This window comes from Apium graveolens, chromosome 1 (assembly GCF_009905375.1).
Source record: "Apium graveolens cultivar Ventura chromosome 1, ASM990537v1, whole genome shotgun sequence".
Classification (NCBI taxonomy): Eukaryota; Viridiplantae; Streptophyta; class Magnoliopsida; order Apiales; family Apiaceae; genus Apium; species Apium graveolens.
In genome coordinates, this window is record NC_133647.1 from 11,189,363 (window position 1) to 11,206,752 (window position 17,390).

Genomic DNA, 17,390 nt, shown 5'->3' on the forward strand with positions numbered 1-17,390 from the left:
GATGTCTAAGCAAGTAAAGACATCGGGTTATGGCCGATGTCTAGAGTAGACATCACCGACATCAACATCGATTGCCAAACAGCATAGACATCGACCAAAAACCGATGTCTATGGACATTTTTCTTGTAGTGCTTGCTGCTTAGTTATCAGTGAGTTAGTATGGTGTCTTCACCTGCTCTGGCGATGACTTCAAGGAGGTTAGATGATGTTTTCAAGGAGGTTAGATCAATCTTGTAATTTGAAACTTACATTTAAATATCTGAATTGGAAGGTAGTTTGTTAGTTTGAATCAGTCGTAGCACCAGTAGCATGTTTGCAAGTGCATGATGAAATAAAATGCAGTGTCTGAGAAGTTTTAGGGAAGTAGTCAATTTTTTACCAAGTTTTTAGATAGTAGTTTCTTTCGGTAACTCTCCTATATTGTATTGTATTGGTGAAATTAGATAACTCCATTGTATTGTACTAAAGGTGCACAAACTTTTGTTTTCATTGTCTCATATCAAACAACTATTATATATATACACAAACATATAATATATATTTAAGATATCTTATCCCTTACTATTTTGTCTTGTCTCTCACGATTCGAGATTTTTCAAAGTATTATCATAGAATCTTAACAAATTTTATCCCCTGGAAAGGATTTGATACAGTTGAGTTCACGACTACTGCCGCTGCCAATACATTGTCTGAAAATAGTGCGTAGTGGTATAGCTTGTGTAATATCCGGGATATCGCGTGTAATTATCAATAAATGATTAATATATAATTATTATGTGATTTTTGGTGAATTATTTGTTGATTGATACTTGATAAATAGATGTATATATCTGATTAAATGTGAGTATGTTAATTTTAATATGTCTAAAATAAAATATAGATAATTGTGATATTTTTCTGGTAATTTTTGGATCGTTATATGATTTTATAATGATTTATAGATTTAATAATTATTTTCTGAATAATTACCGGGAATCATCCAACATCAACCGTTTTTATATTTTTACAACCCGAAACTCTTCCGAAAACTCCTTCCTAACCTAATCTGGTAATTCCAAATATTTTCTGTATTTTGACTTTTTCAATCCGGGTTACGGTTTGACCCGTACGCGTCCCGGCGTACAATTTTCGATACGATAATTATTTCGATATATCAACAAAACCCGTATTATCGAAATACGGGATGATATTACATTATTTTCGTATAAAGTGTTAAAAAGCCCGGTTGGGGTAATTATCCAATACGGGTATTAAATTGGATCATTTTTGCAGTTACTTAGCGGCTAAGTAACGAATTTATCGATCCAACACGATCCAACATGAACCAATATTCCATAAATATATATAGCCCTTTTATTATTTCATTTTATTCGTGAAATCACAATCAATCAGTAAACAAATAGGAAATAAAGAGAAAACCTCTAAAAACGTTACGTTTTTTAGAATCAAACGTACGATCAAAGACGTTATCGAACTCCGATTCGGGCGTGCAATATATCAAAACGAAGCTCTCGAAAACCTCTTACTGAATCAATCATCTGTTTTTCTGCAAGAATCAAAGTATTTTTCTTATTTAATTATTTTATTTCGAATTTATTAAAGATTAAATTATAAAAATTTGTTCTTGAGATTTTTGATATGATTTGATGATTCCGTCGTGTAGATAATTTTCTCCTAATTAATTTGGTATATTATATGTCAAAAATCAAGTTCAATAACAAATAGAAATTGATGTTTGATTCTGAACACTTGAAATTAGGGTTATATTCATGAATAATTTCAATTAAAATTTGGGATTTTTCATTCGGCTGATTCCGCGTATGTTGGAGTTGCGTTAATCGACAGATCGTGTAAAAACAAGACGATTCATGTAATCATCTGCCTTTATGGACACCGGAATCGATTGATCGGGAAACCTTCGAACTCGCTGGTGTTAATGGCAACTTCGTCGGGAATTTCGTTCCAGGAGTTTTAAACCCAAACTGAAACCATATTTAAGCTGATGTTGTGTTATGAAATCGATTAGAGTATAGATACGAATCAAACGATTCATTAGTCGCCTGAATTAGCCTCGCCGGAGTACGTTATCGGCCGCCGTGTTCTTGATAAACTGGGTGACCCATTCGGGTCAATTTTGACCCGGGGTTTGACCCGGTTTAAATCCAAAATTTTCCTAAATCAGTTTCTAAAATCCGTTTTTACACTTTAGTCACTGAAGTTGTAATATTTTTATAAAAACTGGATTGCTGTTTACTTTATTCTAAAAATGATATTTTTATTATTTAAAAAATTCAGAAAATGTTTATTTAATTATTTTAAATTCAGAAAATTATTTTAATTATTTGTTTATTCAAAAATAAATTGAAATTATTTATTAATTAGTTTTTAATTATTTTAATTAATCGATTAATTAATTTTTAATTGATTAATAAATTTAATTAATTTTAATTGATTTAATAATTAGATTTAATTATTTATTTTTGATTTAAAAATTTTGAAAAATAGTTTCGAGCTTTAAAATATTATTTTAAATTATTTTCAAGACTCAATAATTATTATAAAATTATTTTAAAGTCACATTCGGGTGTTCGAACCCTATTATTTAATTATAAAATGATTCAGAGTCTCGTTTAAATTCTGAAAAATGTTCAAAAATTCATATTAAATACTTGAAAAATCATTTTAACCTCGAATCTTCTTTGAAAAATTATTTGGATTGAATATCTTACGTGCTATGTGCCATATGTGATCTGATTGATGTATAAAATGACTGTACGTGCATTGTTTGACTGTTTTATTCATAACTTTCAATCCGTACATTGGATTTTGGTGAAACGAAGGGTAGTCAAAAGCTTGTAACGAATAGAACAAGATGAGAATGAGTATTGATAAGTAAATGTGATGTTTAACAGAGGAAGCGAGACGTAGAAAGGGAAAGCAAGTGGTTGACGCGTGGGAACCAACTGACAAGTGTTAGTAAAGTAAAAACAGATTGATAAGGCAAGTGTTCCTATTCTTCTTGATGATATTACAAGTATTTTGAACTCTCTTCATTATGTTACAACTATTCCAAACAATTCTTATTCTATATTGCAAGTACTTTGAAGTACTTAACCAAAACCTTGATTCTTATTGATCTTGAGCCAAAAGCCTGATTTTTCATAAACCATTGACTGTTGAATTCTCAGATACAAACCACACCTATACGATACTACTCCACAAATACATATCTACCACATACTGATTCTTGATACGAGATTGCTTAACATACCAACCCTTATATCTTGTGTAACAGAAGACCAATTCCTGTAACTCTTGAACCTTTGGGTCTTCTGCTTTCTGTTTCTTTCCTTGATTGAAACCCAACCTTTATGATTTTCTTGTTATTTCATGGAATTACGGAGCATCATATGTTTCAAGATAAATGTTGTTTATGATTCAACTATTGAATTACATTGCTTATCATATTGTGATTCTAGAATTGGATTGTTTTTAAATATGGGCCAGATTCGTGGTCATAATAGGCCAATGTGTGTCTTGGATGCAGTATATAGAGCAAAGCTGGGAGACTTGCTCGGGGTTAGTGTGTGACTGATCAGCAGCCCAACCTTGGTTTTTTTAAAGTGAAAATGAATATCCAATTATAATCATTGTTTATCACTAAACTTGATTCCTTCTATCATTTCAATTGATCATTGTTAATCTCAGTGACTGTCATTATGACTTGTTGAGCTAGTTAGCTCACTCTTACAAATCTGTTTATATTCTCTTCCAGTGATAAAGGAAACCGATGGTAGCAAGGATCCCAAGACAAGTGTGCGAGCTAGGTATCCAGATTGAGATGGAATAAGCTAGCAGATGATGTTTGACTTAGTTTGTGTTGTTAGTTGTAATAAAGTTTAAACTTCAGTTGTAATATAAATAAACTGGGATTTGGAAGTTGTAATATAAATAAGGTTGTGACTTGTGGGCATACTTTAAACTGCTTCGATCCGTGGATGATGGAAAATAGGGTCATTGATCTATATATTATTATATTCATAAACAAGTTTAAATATGGTGTGTGTGTGTGTCTGTGTGTTATGATCCCCGAACTTCTGACCCGGGTTTGGAGGGCGTTACAGCTTGAGGTCTTCTAGTTTTTCCTAATTTGGGAAGTGTCTCTCAGAAGTATTCAATGTGAAGTACTCCGTTGTAAGGCATAGTGGGAGACAGTGAAGGCCTTTGGGAAGCGTTTTTGCAGTTAGGTTTGTCAAAAACAAGGCATGCTTCTTGTGGACTTGGAGCTGTCTTCTGTTGAGTGAATAATAGCACAAAGCTTCTTTATAACAACAAAACAATCATCTTGCATTTTCATGCCTTTGACCAACGTCTCTTCCATTGCTTTTAACTTTTGGATAGCACCCCCACATTCACTTATAATAACAAATGTTAGCAGAACGACTAACATGAAAAGGATTGCACCCCACATTCACTTATCTGCACTACAGATATATACACACATGTCTGTATAATAATGTGTATATATATAATAACTTAGCTGGATGTCTATTTTCAAAATTATATATTTTTTAATCATTTCAGGACAGTCAACTATGCCACATGGCCTTCCGTTGGGTTAACAGTTAAAATTTAACGGGACTGTCATTACTCACAACTAGAGTGGTACAATCGAGTTGCCGATAACTAGAGTGGTATTTTTAATATACGACATTGAGTTCAATGACTATTCTGAGATTTAAGCCATTAAAGATATGCAATAATACGTCGGGGATCAAAACTCGCCGGGAGGGAGTTTACATATTATTTGATCAACAAATTGATTACATATTATTTGTAATTTTTTTTTACAACTTGTACTTCCATTTTTAGATTTCGGAAATCTCAATTGTGTATAAGTAATATAATAAATAAATATGTAAAAGAAATAAAAATAAAAAACAATCATTAATTAATTCTGATTATTTATTCCACCTGATACCTGATTATACCGTTAATCCTTGAACGGTCCATTCAAGAGTAAATCCAATTTATGAGTTGCGATATAAATATAACACAAAGTTAACATTATACCATCATTAACAGAGAACAAAGCCATTTATATTTTGTTGTTCGAAATTTTTTATTATTATTTATTCATAAACCAAGGAGTCCTTATAATTAATTAGACTAAATAATAATTAATTAGACTAAATAAATAGAATAATTAAATTAAAAACAAAAAATCTCTAAAAAAATTAAAAGTTTTTATTAATAATTAACACTACAATATAAACAAAAAAAAATGCATACATTCACATAGCACGCAAACCAAAGCTAACTGAAACTCAACAAACTCCTCGCGATCTAACCCTAACACCATCTCCGATGACATCTCCACCACCACCCACTCTCCACTCCTTTTACGACGAAGATCCCGACGAAGAGTACGACGACGATGACGATCAAAACGACGTCGTCGAAGACGACCACGACAACGACATCGACGTCGACGTCGACGACGATTCCACCTCCTCCGCCGATCCTCCTCCGCCTTCCGCCGTCACCGTCGCAATCGCCGGCGTAATCACCCCTCCTCAGCCCAAACAAATACCTCAATCACCGCCGTTAACAGTCAACGCAGAGAGAAAGGCGTTACCTTTACCAATAGAAGAGTCCAGAAAGCTGTTTCAGAGATTGTGGACTGATGAGGATGAGATTGAGCTTCTCAAAGGCTTTCTCGATTATAATCTCCATCGCGGTAGTCTTCATTCTCATAATTCTCATCACGATACGTCTGCGTTTTACGATTTAATTAAGACTAAGTTACAGCTTGATTTTAATAAGAATCAGTTAGTTGAGAAGTTGAGGAGGTTGAAAAAGAAGTATAGGAATGTTTTGAGTAAGATTAGTTCCGGTAAAGAGTATGTTTTTAAGACTAGTCATGATCAGGTTACTTTCGATATTTCTAAGAAGATTTGGGGGAATGTTGGGGGTGTTAGTCGGGAATTGGATGACGATGAGGGGAATGGGAATTTAGGACATAATTTGAATGTTCCGTTTACGATGGATGATGTGGATGGGAATGGTGATTGTAGTGGCGGTAAGGCAGTTAGGCCGAGGAAGAGGTCGAGGGTGAATGTTAAGGTTGAGGAGAAGCAGATTGATCAGACTCCACCGATAATGGCGCAGCCGCAGAGTGTGGTGATGCCTGCACAGGGTTTGGTTAATACACGTTTGGTTGGATCTATTCCGAGTTTGATTGAGGAGACGGTGAGGAGTTGTTTGTCGCCGTTGTTTAAGGAACTGTTGAATAATGCAATGACGGGGTCGCGTGCTGGTGGAATGATTAATTCTACGATGACGAATTCTATGATGGGGCCGCTGGGGATTGGTGGTGTGTCAATGAATTTTGCAGGTGGAGATATGGATGATAAGTGGCGGAAGCAGCAGATTTTGGAATTAGAGGTTTATTCGAAAAGGCTGGAGTTGATACAGGATCAGATCAAATCGCAGTTGGAGGAACTAAAGTCGATGGGAAACTGAGGGGACTACTGATTTGTAGTATGTTTTTTATTGTTTTTTTTCTTCTTTTTGTCCCCTTAATTTAGTGGTCCTTTATCAATGGTTTATACATTAGATGCGAGTAACTTGGAGTTTTTAGTTTTCATACTTGCTAAATTTAACATTGTTTGTTCAATAATGGGTTGTTTGCCTGAATGGCTTTTTTAAGCTTCCTAACTGATGTGAATATAGCTATTGCAATTAATTGCTGAAGAAGAAACATGTGAGAGCTAAATCTCTTCTTGCTTTATTTTAAGTTATTTGCATTTTTTTTTCTTTTGGTAGCAGACATAATGTTATTTGTTTTGGAATTTAGATAGTCTCGTTGTATATTGTTTGCCTTCATCTAAATATTGAAGCCTTTGTTATCATATGTTGTGTCATGTTCAGTATATTAACTTGTGATAATTTTGTGATATCTTTTGAAAGAGTTGTTACAGAATTAGGGCACTAAATGTTGCTGGTCAAGTACCGGGATGCCAGGCTACGGTGGTTTTTCATTAAATGATCGTGTGACCAGGACACATGTTTTAGTACATTCGAAGTCTATTTAAATACTTTTACTGGTATTATAAATGAATATACAGAATCGAAGGGACTTACAAAAGTATATGGATGTGTACAATACTGAACCTACAGAAATACTGAACTTCTAGGTTTCCTCTTTAAGGAAATTTTAAAACATAGTTTCAAGAGGCATCTAAGTAAAACTGAGTTAACTTGAAGAATTAAGTAGATTAGTGTACAAGAAATATCTTACATACAGTACTTCAAATTTAGATGTTTATCTAATTAATAGAGCAGTGAACTTACTATATTGGCTATTGTGCCAGTATTGCATCCTGAGATGTAAATATAAAGAAGTCTTTCTGTTTAGCAGAAACAAAGAAGGCTTTCTAAGTAAACTAGATATAAACATATGTAAATTTAATATGCTGAGTGAGAGAACATGTGAGTAGTTTGATCTGCGATAAGTGTCCCATTGGCGTTGGCTCTTCTGATCTCCAAGTTTATGGCATGGTTTATGACCCACCTATGTACCACTCAATGCATCATTTTTGGCATGAACGTCATCGTCGAGAGAAAGCCGTTAAGGAAAGAGGAATCTAGGGAACTGTTTCACAGATTAAGAACCCAGTGATGAAGAAATTAAGCTATTACGAAGGTTTTTAGCTTGCACAATAAAAAGAAATTACACTAATAAATAATTGCATCATCATGATCAATTCTATTTTATGATATGGTTTGTCCGTGTTACAACTAGAATTTGATAGGAATACATATTTGAGAAACTTAGGATGTGTTGATGAAAATTTAAGATTGGTATAAATAATATTTTAAACACGTCCAAGGATCAGGCCACTTTCGAGATTTCAAATCGATTTTAGGTAGTGTTGGGGCAGTTAAGCGTGACGGGGAATCTGATTGTAGTTAGGGTAATAGAAATTCTAATATCTTGATTTAAATTGAGTAACAATTTGGATGTTGCATTGATAGATGATAATGTGAATGACAGTGATAATTATAAATATAAGTGGTAAAGAGGTTAGTGAAAGAAAAAGGTAGAGGGCTAGTGTCAAAAATAGAAGAGAAGCAATGGAGTATAGTGAGTGATCAGTCACCTGGCATTGGGTCCACATTATGGTTTAAATGTTGCAGTCCATTGCGATTTTAATAGAGGACACGGTTAGGAGGTCGCTATCACCGTGTTTAAGGAGCTTGTTAGTAGTCAAATGTGATTGCGTGGTGGGATATTGAGTTCTTTGATGGTGCCATTGGGTATTTTTGTGGTACGTTGATGAATGTCGTAGGTGTTGGAGATGGTGATAAGTGGAAGAAGCAGCTGTATTGGAATTAGAGGTTTATCTGCAAAAGGTTGGAGTTGATACAGGATCCGATCAAATTGCAGTTGGAAGAACCAAGGTCAATGGGTAGTTGAGGAGGGACTGCTAATTTTTGGCATGTTTTTATCTATGTACTCTTTTTTAGTTGATATATCTTTTGTTCTGGATTAGTGATTAGTAATTTGAAAATTTGTGATTTTGATTTTCTAAAATTTTCATGCTTGCTTTATTTGACAGCGGTCGATTGATCGTGTTAGCCTGAGTTTGGCATGTATAAACCTTAGCTTTTCTATAATAAGAAATATACTTGTTATCAGTTATGAGCTTCAGATGATTCTCTTTTTGTATTATGTTTAGCTAAGTATTGAAGCCTTTGTTATCGCATGTTCTGTCATATACCAGTATTTAGATTATGGTAGTGTGATGGTGTTGTATAGAATAGTTGTCGCAGCATGAAGTTCCCAGTACCAAATCACTGCAAGCTGCTGGGCCATCTCTTCAGGCAACAAGTTGTCTTGTATTCCATTTGCTTGCCTTGAACCGGATCTCACTTTTTACAGTTAACCATTTCTTGAAGATGATCAAGGATTACCGATCACATAAGTTAGGGAAATCTTGTTAATTAGGAATGGACAATATAGTGGTGGTAGCAGCCAAAATTATCTATGTATTATTGCAACACCACCTTTAACAGGGAATCGTCAAATGAGAACTTTTGAGAAGTGGGAACCCCGGCCTCGTTTGGTTCACTGTAACCTAGCAAAATAATTCACACTTAAAACTTCCTAAAATCTCGGTGTAATTTTTAAATTTAGCCAAGTAACTCAAAGTTCTATGTTACCTCTACTTCCAATAAAACACTGTAACCTAATTTGGTTGTTTTCTGAATTGTTTTCTGAGTTAAGTAGTTGTCACTTTCATAATTTTTACAACTGATATCATATATCAATTACCAAAACCTTTATTTTACAAAATAAATAAAAAATTTATAAATTCAGATTAAGTGTTATACTAAATTAATTTTAATTTAAAATATATTCATCTTATCATATTTTATATATGTAAGTGTAAATTTAAATTATTTTTAGTTTTAATTTAACATTATATATTATTTTATATTAATAATTTCATTACATATCTTTGTTTGTCTTTAAAATATTATATATATTGTATCTTATTTACCATCTTATTTTAAGTTTAATTGATGTATAAAAATTCATATTAATTTATTTTACTATTATTATTTATAATTAAACTGATTTGTTGTAATGACTGACATTTTCGCAATGTATTTATATGAATAGAATATAGTTTTGTGCTATAATCGTGGATTTATGTTATAAAATAAAAGGATAAATGATTTTGTGGTTTATGTGGAATTTCTGTAAAATAGTGAAAGTGAACGTGAGATAACTCGTTCCACTTTGATGAGTTAGTGAAGACATAAGATACATGAATTGTCGGGCCATCAGGTTAAATATAACCCGTAATATAAAAAGGGAAATAAATGAAAAAGGGAATAATGTGTAGGTGTACGAATGTGGAATATATTTGATGTTATCGTGTAAATATATGTTATTTTAAGGTTACGTGTGTGAATCTCTGATTTGTGGGTTTTAAACGTTTTCAAAAGAATTTATTTGATAAAAATAAGGATTATTTGGTCCTTATATATTTCTATAAAATAATCAGAGTATGATCAAAATTTGAGATTTGTTTTATTATCTCTGGAATAGCCTTATGGACTTTTAAAAAATGATAGGTAGATTTAATTTGATATTTGATATTTTAAAATGATTTTATAGAGTTTATTTCTATTACTATAGAAATTAATTCCTTCGCTCAAAAATTATTTTGAAAATTTGGGAAAAGAGCTAATTTCATGCTCCTTATTTTTAAAATAGAATTTGTGATATTTTCTGATTTTATAAAAGTTGTTTTAATTATATTAAATAGAGTTTAATGATTTTAGAATAAAGGAAGAGAAAACAAAACAAAATTCAGAAATTAGATGGCAAGTTACCAATTTGCCCCTTCCATCTAATATAAATAAACTCCCTCCCCTTCCCCCTTTCTTTCCTCTCACCCGGTCTCTCTCTCTCTTTGTTGTGGATATGTTGTGAACTTGATAATTTCATTAACAAAACACCTTGGTAGATTTTACTTAGTGAAAAATGTAGCACTCGACGAATAAGGATTATAGTCCCGACGGATGACTCAATATAGTCCCGACGGATGATGATTTATTATCCATCGAGTGAGTAGCTTGTGTAACAATAAGTCTGTAGCACATTTCTGCATACACATTGTTTAGATTCTGTAAGTAGTACTCAAGTCATGTTTACTTTAACTAGATATGCAGAATAGGTTGATTAATTGTACATAGATGATATCTTGTAATTCTGCATAAATGAAATGAAGTCAAGTGTCAGATTGCTACCCGACGGATAAACAACAATGCCACTCGACGGATGATCAACTAAGCAACCCGATGGATGATCATGAACCCGACGGATAAAGAATTCAAACATCTGTTGACAGTGACAACACAGTCACATGCGTCGAATGTATGCAAATGGAATGTGGAAGCTTATTCAACTGGGTTTTAGAGAACAAAGAAGTATTGCCATTTCCATGTTATTATGAAGATATTCAAAGATGCTGGAATAGAGTAATGAAGCAGTATAGTATTAGACTTGATAAGTTTTGTTTTATTATCTTGTCTTATTACTTTGTAATCTTGGTGATATATAAACCAAGAAGTAGCAAATAGAACAACAAGAACACTAAGCAAGAAAATTCTCAGAGAAACATTTGTAAGCTGTATTCTTAGCATTTCTCTGTAAACTTAGTTGTTCAAATTTGTAAGCAGCCGTGAGCTAATTGCTACATAGAGTTCTCTTGATTTAATATATATCTCTGGTGGATACATTCTAATCCACCAAAAAGTTTTTAAAGACTTGTGTTTTTAATTACTTGTGTATTGATTCATTCCAAGTTATTATTCCGCAGTTTGTAAATCAAATCACACAGTTATATATTATTAAGATTAAACATTTTATATCTTTGTGAAAAGTTTCAAGAATTCCATTCAACCCCCCTTCTGTAATTCTTGTTGCATTGTTAGGGACTAATAATTGGTATCAGAGCAAGCTCTTGATAAACAAAGAGTTTAAAGATCACAACAAAGCAACAAGATGAACAAGAAGGATGTTGGAGTCAAGATTCCTTTTCTGGACAAAGATAATTACCATCATTGGAAGGTAAAGATGCATCTTCATTTACTTTCTCAAGATGAGGCCTATGTAGATTGCATAGAAAGAGGCCCTCATGTACCAATGAGAGCTGCAACTGCAAATGAGCCATCTGTCCCCAAGCCAAGGCATGAATGGTCTGATCCTGATATTGAACAAGTCAGGAAATATAAGAAGGCCATGAATATCCTATTCAATGGAGTTGATGGTGATATGTTTGACAACATCATCAATTGCAAAACTGCCAAGGAAGTTTGGGATACAATACAGATTATCTGTGATGGCACTGAACTAGTCAGGGAAAATAAGATGCAGCTACTAATTCAGCAATAATAGCACTTTCGTAGTGAAGATAGTGAGTCTCTCACTGATATTTTTAGTAGATTTCAAAAACTACTAAATGCTCTAAAGTTGCATGAAAGGGTCTATCAGACAAAAGACTCCAATCTTAAATTCCTTAGATCTCTTCCAAAAGAATGGAAACCAATGACAGTCTCATTGAGAAACTCTCAAGATTATAAGGAGTTTACTTTAGAGAGACTGTATGGCATCATAAAGACTTATGAGCTTGAAATAGTGCAAGATGAGAGGATGGAGAGAGGAAAGAAAAAAGGAGGGTCCATTGCACTAGTTGCTGAGTTAGAGAAAGAGAAGGAGGTGAAGATGGAAGCTGTTAAATCAACTTCAAAGGTCTGTGAAAATAAGGGCAAGGGGCTGGTAGCAAAAAATGAAGATTCTTTGAGCCAAGATGATATGGAAGATCTTGATGAACATCTAGCATTTCTTTCCATAAGATTTGCCAAGCTCAAGTTCAAGAAGAACTTTGGAGCAGCCAATTCAAATAGAAACATGGTGGATAAATCAAAATTCAAATGTTTCAAATGTGGCTTGGCAGGGCACTTTGCCAGTGAGTGTAGAAAGTCAGATTCCAGCAAGAAAAAATTTGAGCCTGTGGATTATAAACAGAAATATATTGAGTTGCTCAAACAAAAGGAAAGGGCTTTCATTACACAAGAAAATTACTGGGCAGAAGATGGTCTGGATGAAGATGAAGATGTCAGCTATGTCAATCTAGCCCTAATGGCCAAGTCTGATGAAATAGAGACAAGTTCTTCAAGCAATCAGGGAAATAAAAAGAATCTATGATACTTGGATAGTGGTTGTTCAAGACACATGACTGGTGATTCTACCCTGCTCACAGAGTTTAAGGAGAGAGCAGGCCCAAGTATTATTTTTGGAGATGATAGCAAGGGTTATACTGTGGGATATGGCTTGATTTCAAAAGACAATGTCATCATTGAGGAGGTTGCCTTAGTGGATGGTCTCAAGCACAATTTGTTGAGTATCGGTCAGCTTTGTGACAAAGGAAACTCAGTAACCTTCAACTCAGAAACCTGTGTTGTGACTAACAAGAGGAGCAACATAGTAGTTCTCACTGGTGTGAGAAAAGGAAATGTGTTCCTAGCTGACTTCAACTCATCAAATGCAGAATCTGTTACTTGTCTTCTCAGAAAAGCAAGTTATGATGAAAGTTGGTTATGGTACAAGAAGCTATCCCATGTAAACTTCAAGACCATGAATAAACTAGTAAAGAAAGAACTGGTTAGAGGCATTCCTCAAATGGAGTTTTCTAAGGATGGATTGTGTGATTCCTGCCAAAAAGGAAAGCAGATCAAAGCATCATTCAGGAAGAAGCTTGATTCAACAATTGAAGAACCTTTACAACTGCTACACATGGATTTGTTTGGACCAGTCAATGTGTTGTCCATCTCAAGGAAAAGATTTTTCCTAGTAATTGTAGATGATTTCTCAAAGTTCTATTGGACATATTTCCTAAATTCTAAAGACGAGGCTAGTGAAATCATCATCAATCACATAAGGCAAGTCAATAATCATCCTGATTTCAAAGTTAGAAGAATCAGGAGTGACAATGGAACTGAGTTCAAGAATTCTGTCATGAGAGCATTTTGTGAAGAAAATGGGATTTTGCATGAGTTTTCAACAACAAGAACTCCACAATAAAATGGAGTAGTAGAAAGGAAGAACAGATCACTTATTGAAGCTGCAAGGACAATGCTTGAAGAGTCTAAGTTGCCAACATATTTCTGGGCTGAAGCTGTAAATACTGCATGCTACACTCAGAATATCTCTCTGGTTAATCAAGCAAAATGCATCACTCCCTATCAATTGTTCAAGAACAAGAAGCCAACTCTAAATTTTCTTCATGTCTTTGGTTGCAAATATTATATCTTGAGAAATCAAACTGATCAGAATGGGAAGTTTGATGCTAAAGCAGATGAATGAATTTTTGTTGGATATGCTGTTGGTAAAGCATATAGAGTGTACAATCTAAGAACCAACATTGTTGTGGAATCAATACATGTTGTGTTTGATGATAAAAAGATTGAAGGACTGCAAGATGGAGATTACCATGAGAGCCTCAAATTTGACAATATGGAGATGGTTAGTGATGATGAAAGTGATCAAGAAACAGTGTCAAAGGATAATGCTGAAAAATCCACTACCAATGAAGCACAAAATTCAACATTTGTCGAGTTGCAAAATGTTTCATCTGTCGGGAGACAACCTGCCTTATCCGTCGGGAGACAATCATCCTCATCCTTCGGTACTCAAAATTCACCATCCGTCGGGTCATCAAAAGAAGCTGGAAGTCAGAATAGATCACTTAAAGAAAGCTCTCCCATCTCAATCAAAGATCCATTAACCCAGGGGAAGTTTCTAATAATCAAAACTCAATCACACATCAAGACCAATGAGGCTTCTTCATCTAGAGCTAACCTACCTCAACAAATGAAATGGACAAAAGATCACCCCTTTGAGCTCATCATTGGTGATGTATCTTCTAGAGTTCAAACAAGGAGAGCAACTCAAGAAGAATGTCTATACAGCAGCTTTCTTTCTAAGGAAGAACCAAAGAAGGTAGAAGAAACTTTGTTGGATCCTGATTGGATTTTAATTATGCAGGAGGAGCTAAACCAATTTGAAAGGAATAAAGTATGGAAGCTGGTGCCCAAGCCTAAAGGAAAGAATCCAATTGACACCAAATGGATATTCAGAAACAAGATGGATGAAAATGGCATAGTAGTCAGGAACAAAGCTAGATTGGTTGCTAAGGGCTATTGTCAACAAGAAGGAATAGATTTTGATGAAACATTTGCTCCTGTTGCAAGACTTGAAGCCATCAGAATCTTTTTAGCCTATGCAGCCCATGCCAATTTCAAAGTCTATCAAATGGATGTCAAAAGTGCCTTTCTGAATGAAGATTTGGAGGAGGAAGTCTATGTCAGTCAGCCTCCTGGTTTTGAAGATCCAAACTTTCCAAAATATGTTTACTATCTTTTGAAAGCACTTTATGGACTGAAGCAAGCACCTAGAGCCTGGTATGACACTTTGTCAAAGTTTCTTTTAGAGAATCACTTCACTAGAGGTACTATAAACAAAACTATTTTCTTTAGAAATATTAATGGCTCTAGTATACTTGTTCAAATTTATGTAGATGATATTATTTTTGGCTCTATAGATGAAAAACTTTGTAAAAAATTTGCCAAATTGATGCAAAGTAAGTATGAAATGAGTATGATGGGAGAACTAACTTACTTTCTTGGTTTGCAAGTTAAGCAAGTTAGTGATGGAATATTCATTAGTCAAACTAAATACATTTATGATCTTTTAAAGAAGTTTGATCTAATGGATTGCACATCTGCAAAAACTCCCATGGCCACTGCAACTAAACTTGAATTAAACACTAATGAAAAGTCTGTGGATATTTCAAGTTATAGGGGCATGGGTGGCTCACTTTTGTACTTAATAGCTAATAAGCCAGATATAATATTTACTACATGTTTGTGTGCTAGATTTCAGGCTGATCCTAGAGAATCTCACTTAGTAGCTATTAAGAGAATTTTCAGATATCTCAAGGGAACACCAAAACTTGGCATTTGGTATCCTAGAGATTCTGGTTTTGATCTAACTGATTATTCAGATGCAGATTATGCAGGTTGTAGAATTGATAAAAAAAAGTACAACAGGAACCTGTCAATTTCTAGGAAACAAGCTTGTGTCCTGGTTCAGTAAAAAGCAAAATTCAGTTTCTACTTCTACAGCTGAAGCTGAATATATTACTGCTGGCAGTTGCTGTGCATCGATTTTGTGGATGAAAAACCAATTGCTACACTATGGTCTGCAAGTGGAAAGAATTCCCATTTTCTATGATAACACAAGTGCAATTGCCATCACTGAAAATCCAGTGCAACATTCAAGAACAAAACACATAGACATCAAGTACCACTTCATAAGGGAACATGTAATGAATGGTACTGTGGAACTACATTTTGTTCCAAGTGAAAAACAGCTTGCAGATATATTTACCAAGCCACTGGATGAATCCACCTTTTCAAGGTTGGTAAGTGAGTTAGGTATGCTAAATTTCTCTTAAATCTTTTCAGATAATTTGCAAGTTGTAATGGAGCCAGAAATTTAATTGATTTTTCAGTATTGGATGAAATTTTGGCTAAGTCAAAATTTACATCTCGACGGATAATCACTATCCATCGAGTTTGATCATCCGTCGGTATACATTTTATTAATAAAATCAATTATTTTTCTGGAATATTTTATGACTCGACGGATAACTGATTTATCCCCATCCGTCGAATTGTCTGAATCTTAGCCGTTAATTCCCTGAACATTATCCATCGAGTATACTTACAGTTTATAAGTATAACATGACGGATAATTGAAGGAATTTTTACAGTTTATTTTTAAACGGCTATTTTGGGCAATATTTATTGGTTACTTTATTTTACTTTATTATTTTTGACAGTTATTTTTGAGATAGTATAAAAGCTTAATTCATTTCCATTACTTATCTTTTATCATTCTCAAATCATCTGCTCTAAACTCTCTCTTTCTCAAAAGCAATTATCATCTCTATATCTCCAATTTCCACTCTCTAACAATGGCACCAATAGTCAAGATCATGTGACAAACTGGATACATCTATGAGAAGAACAACTTCACGGCTCTAGTAAACAAGGGGATTCAACATTCAAGTGACTACCACAAAATGATGGATTTTGTGAAGAACTGCAAACTCAGCTATGCAATGCTAGAATCATCCACCATCTTCTGTGAGGTTATTGAAGAGATGTGGACTACGGCTACATACAACTCTACTGATAAGACCATCACACTCACCATTAAAGATAAGGAATTCTGTATCAATAGTGATGCTATTAAAGCATGTTTCAAAATTCTTGATAATACTGTGACCTCACCACACACAGATACTGATATTGTTAATATGCTTAATTCCATGAACTATGCACTCTCTACTTCTAAGTTAAGTGATATTAGGAGGTTGGGTCTTAGGAAAGAATGGAGTTTCATGTGTGATATAGCTACCAAGGTCTTTTCTAGTAAAATCAGTAATTTTGATTCTGTCAATATTTATATGCTTAATATGCTCTACATGCTAGTTACAGATAAGTTCTTTAATTTTAGTGATCTTGTTTTGTTTGAGTTGGGGTTTAAATTAGGGGAGTTAAACAAGAGGGGTAAAAATGTTTATTATGCTAGATTTTTCATGATGCTAGCTAACCACCTCTCTCAGGAAATTGTGCTTGAGAACCCAAACAACAAATTAGATTGTTGGGTTCAAGAGAGAAGAATTATTGCAGATTTGAACAAGGCAAATCATCATAGAGAGGTGCCACTCTTCTATTTCCCT

At 34.0% G+C, this 17,390-nt stretch overlaps 1 protein-coding gene across 1 annotated transcript; it reads left to right on the top strand.

Annotated features, from left to right (window-relative positions):
* The first annotated feature begins 5,297 nt into the window (after positions 1 to 5,297).
* On the top strand, positions 5,298 to 6,793 carry LOC141660870 (putative transcription factor At5g28040). Its single transcript, XM_074467854.1, has one exon. It carries the CDS (start codon positions 5,368 to 5,370, stop codon positions 6,523 to 6,525), a length of 1,158 nt encoding a protein of 385 aa, XP_074323955.1. The 5' UTR covers positions 5,298 to 5,367; the 3' UTR covers positions 6,526 to 6,793.
* The last annotated feature ends 10,597 nt before the right edge of the window (positions 6,794 to 17,390 follow it).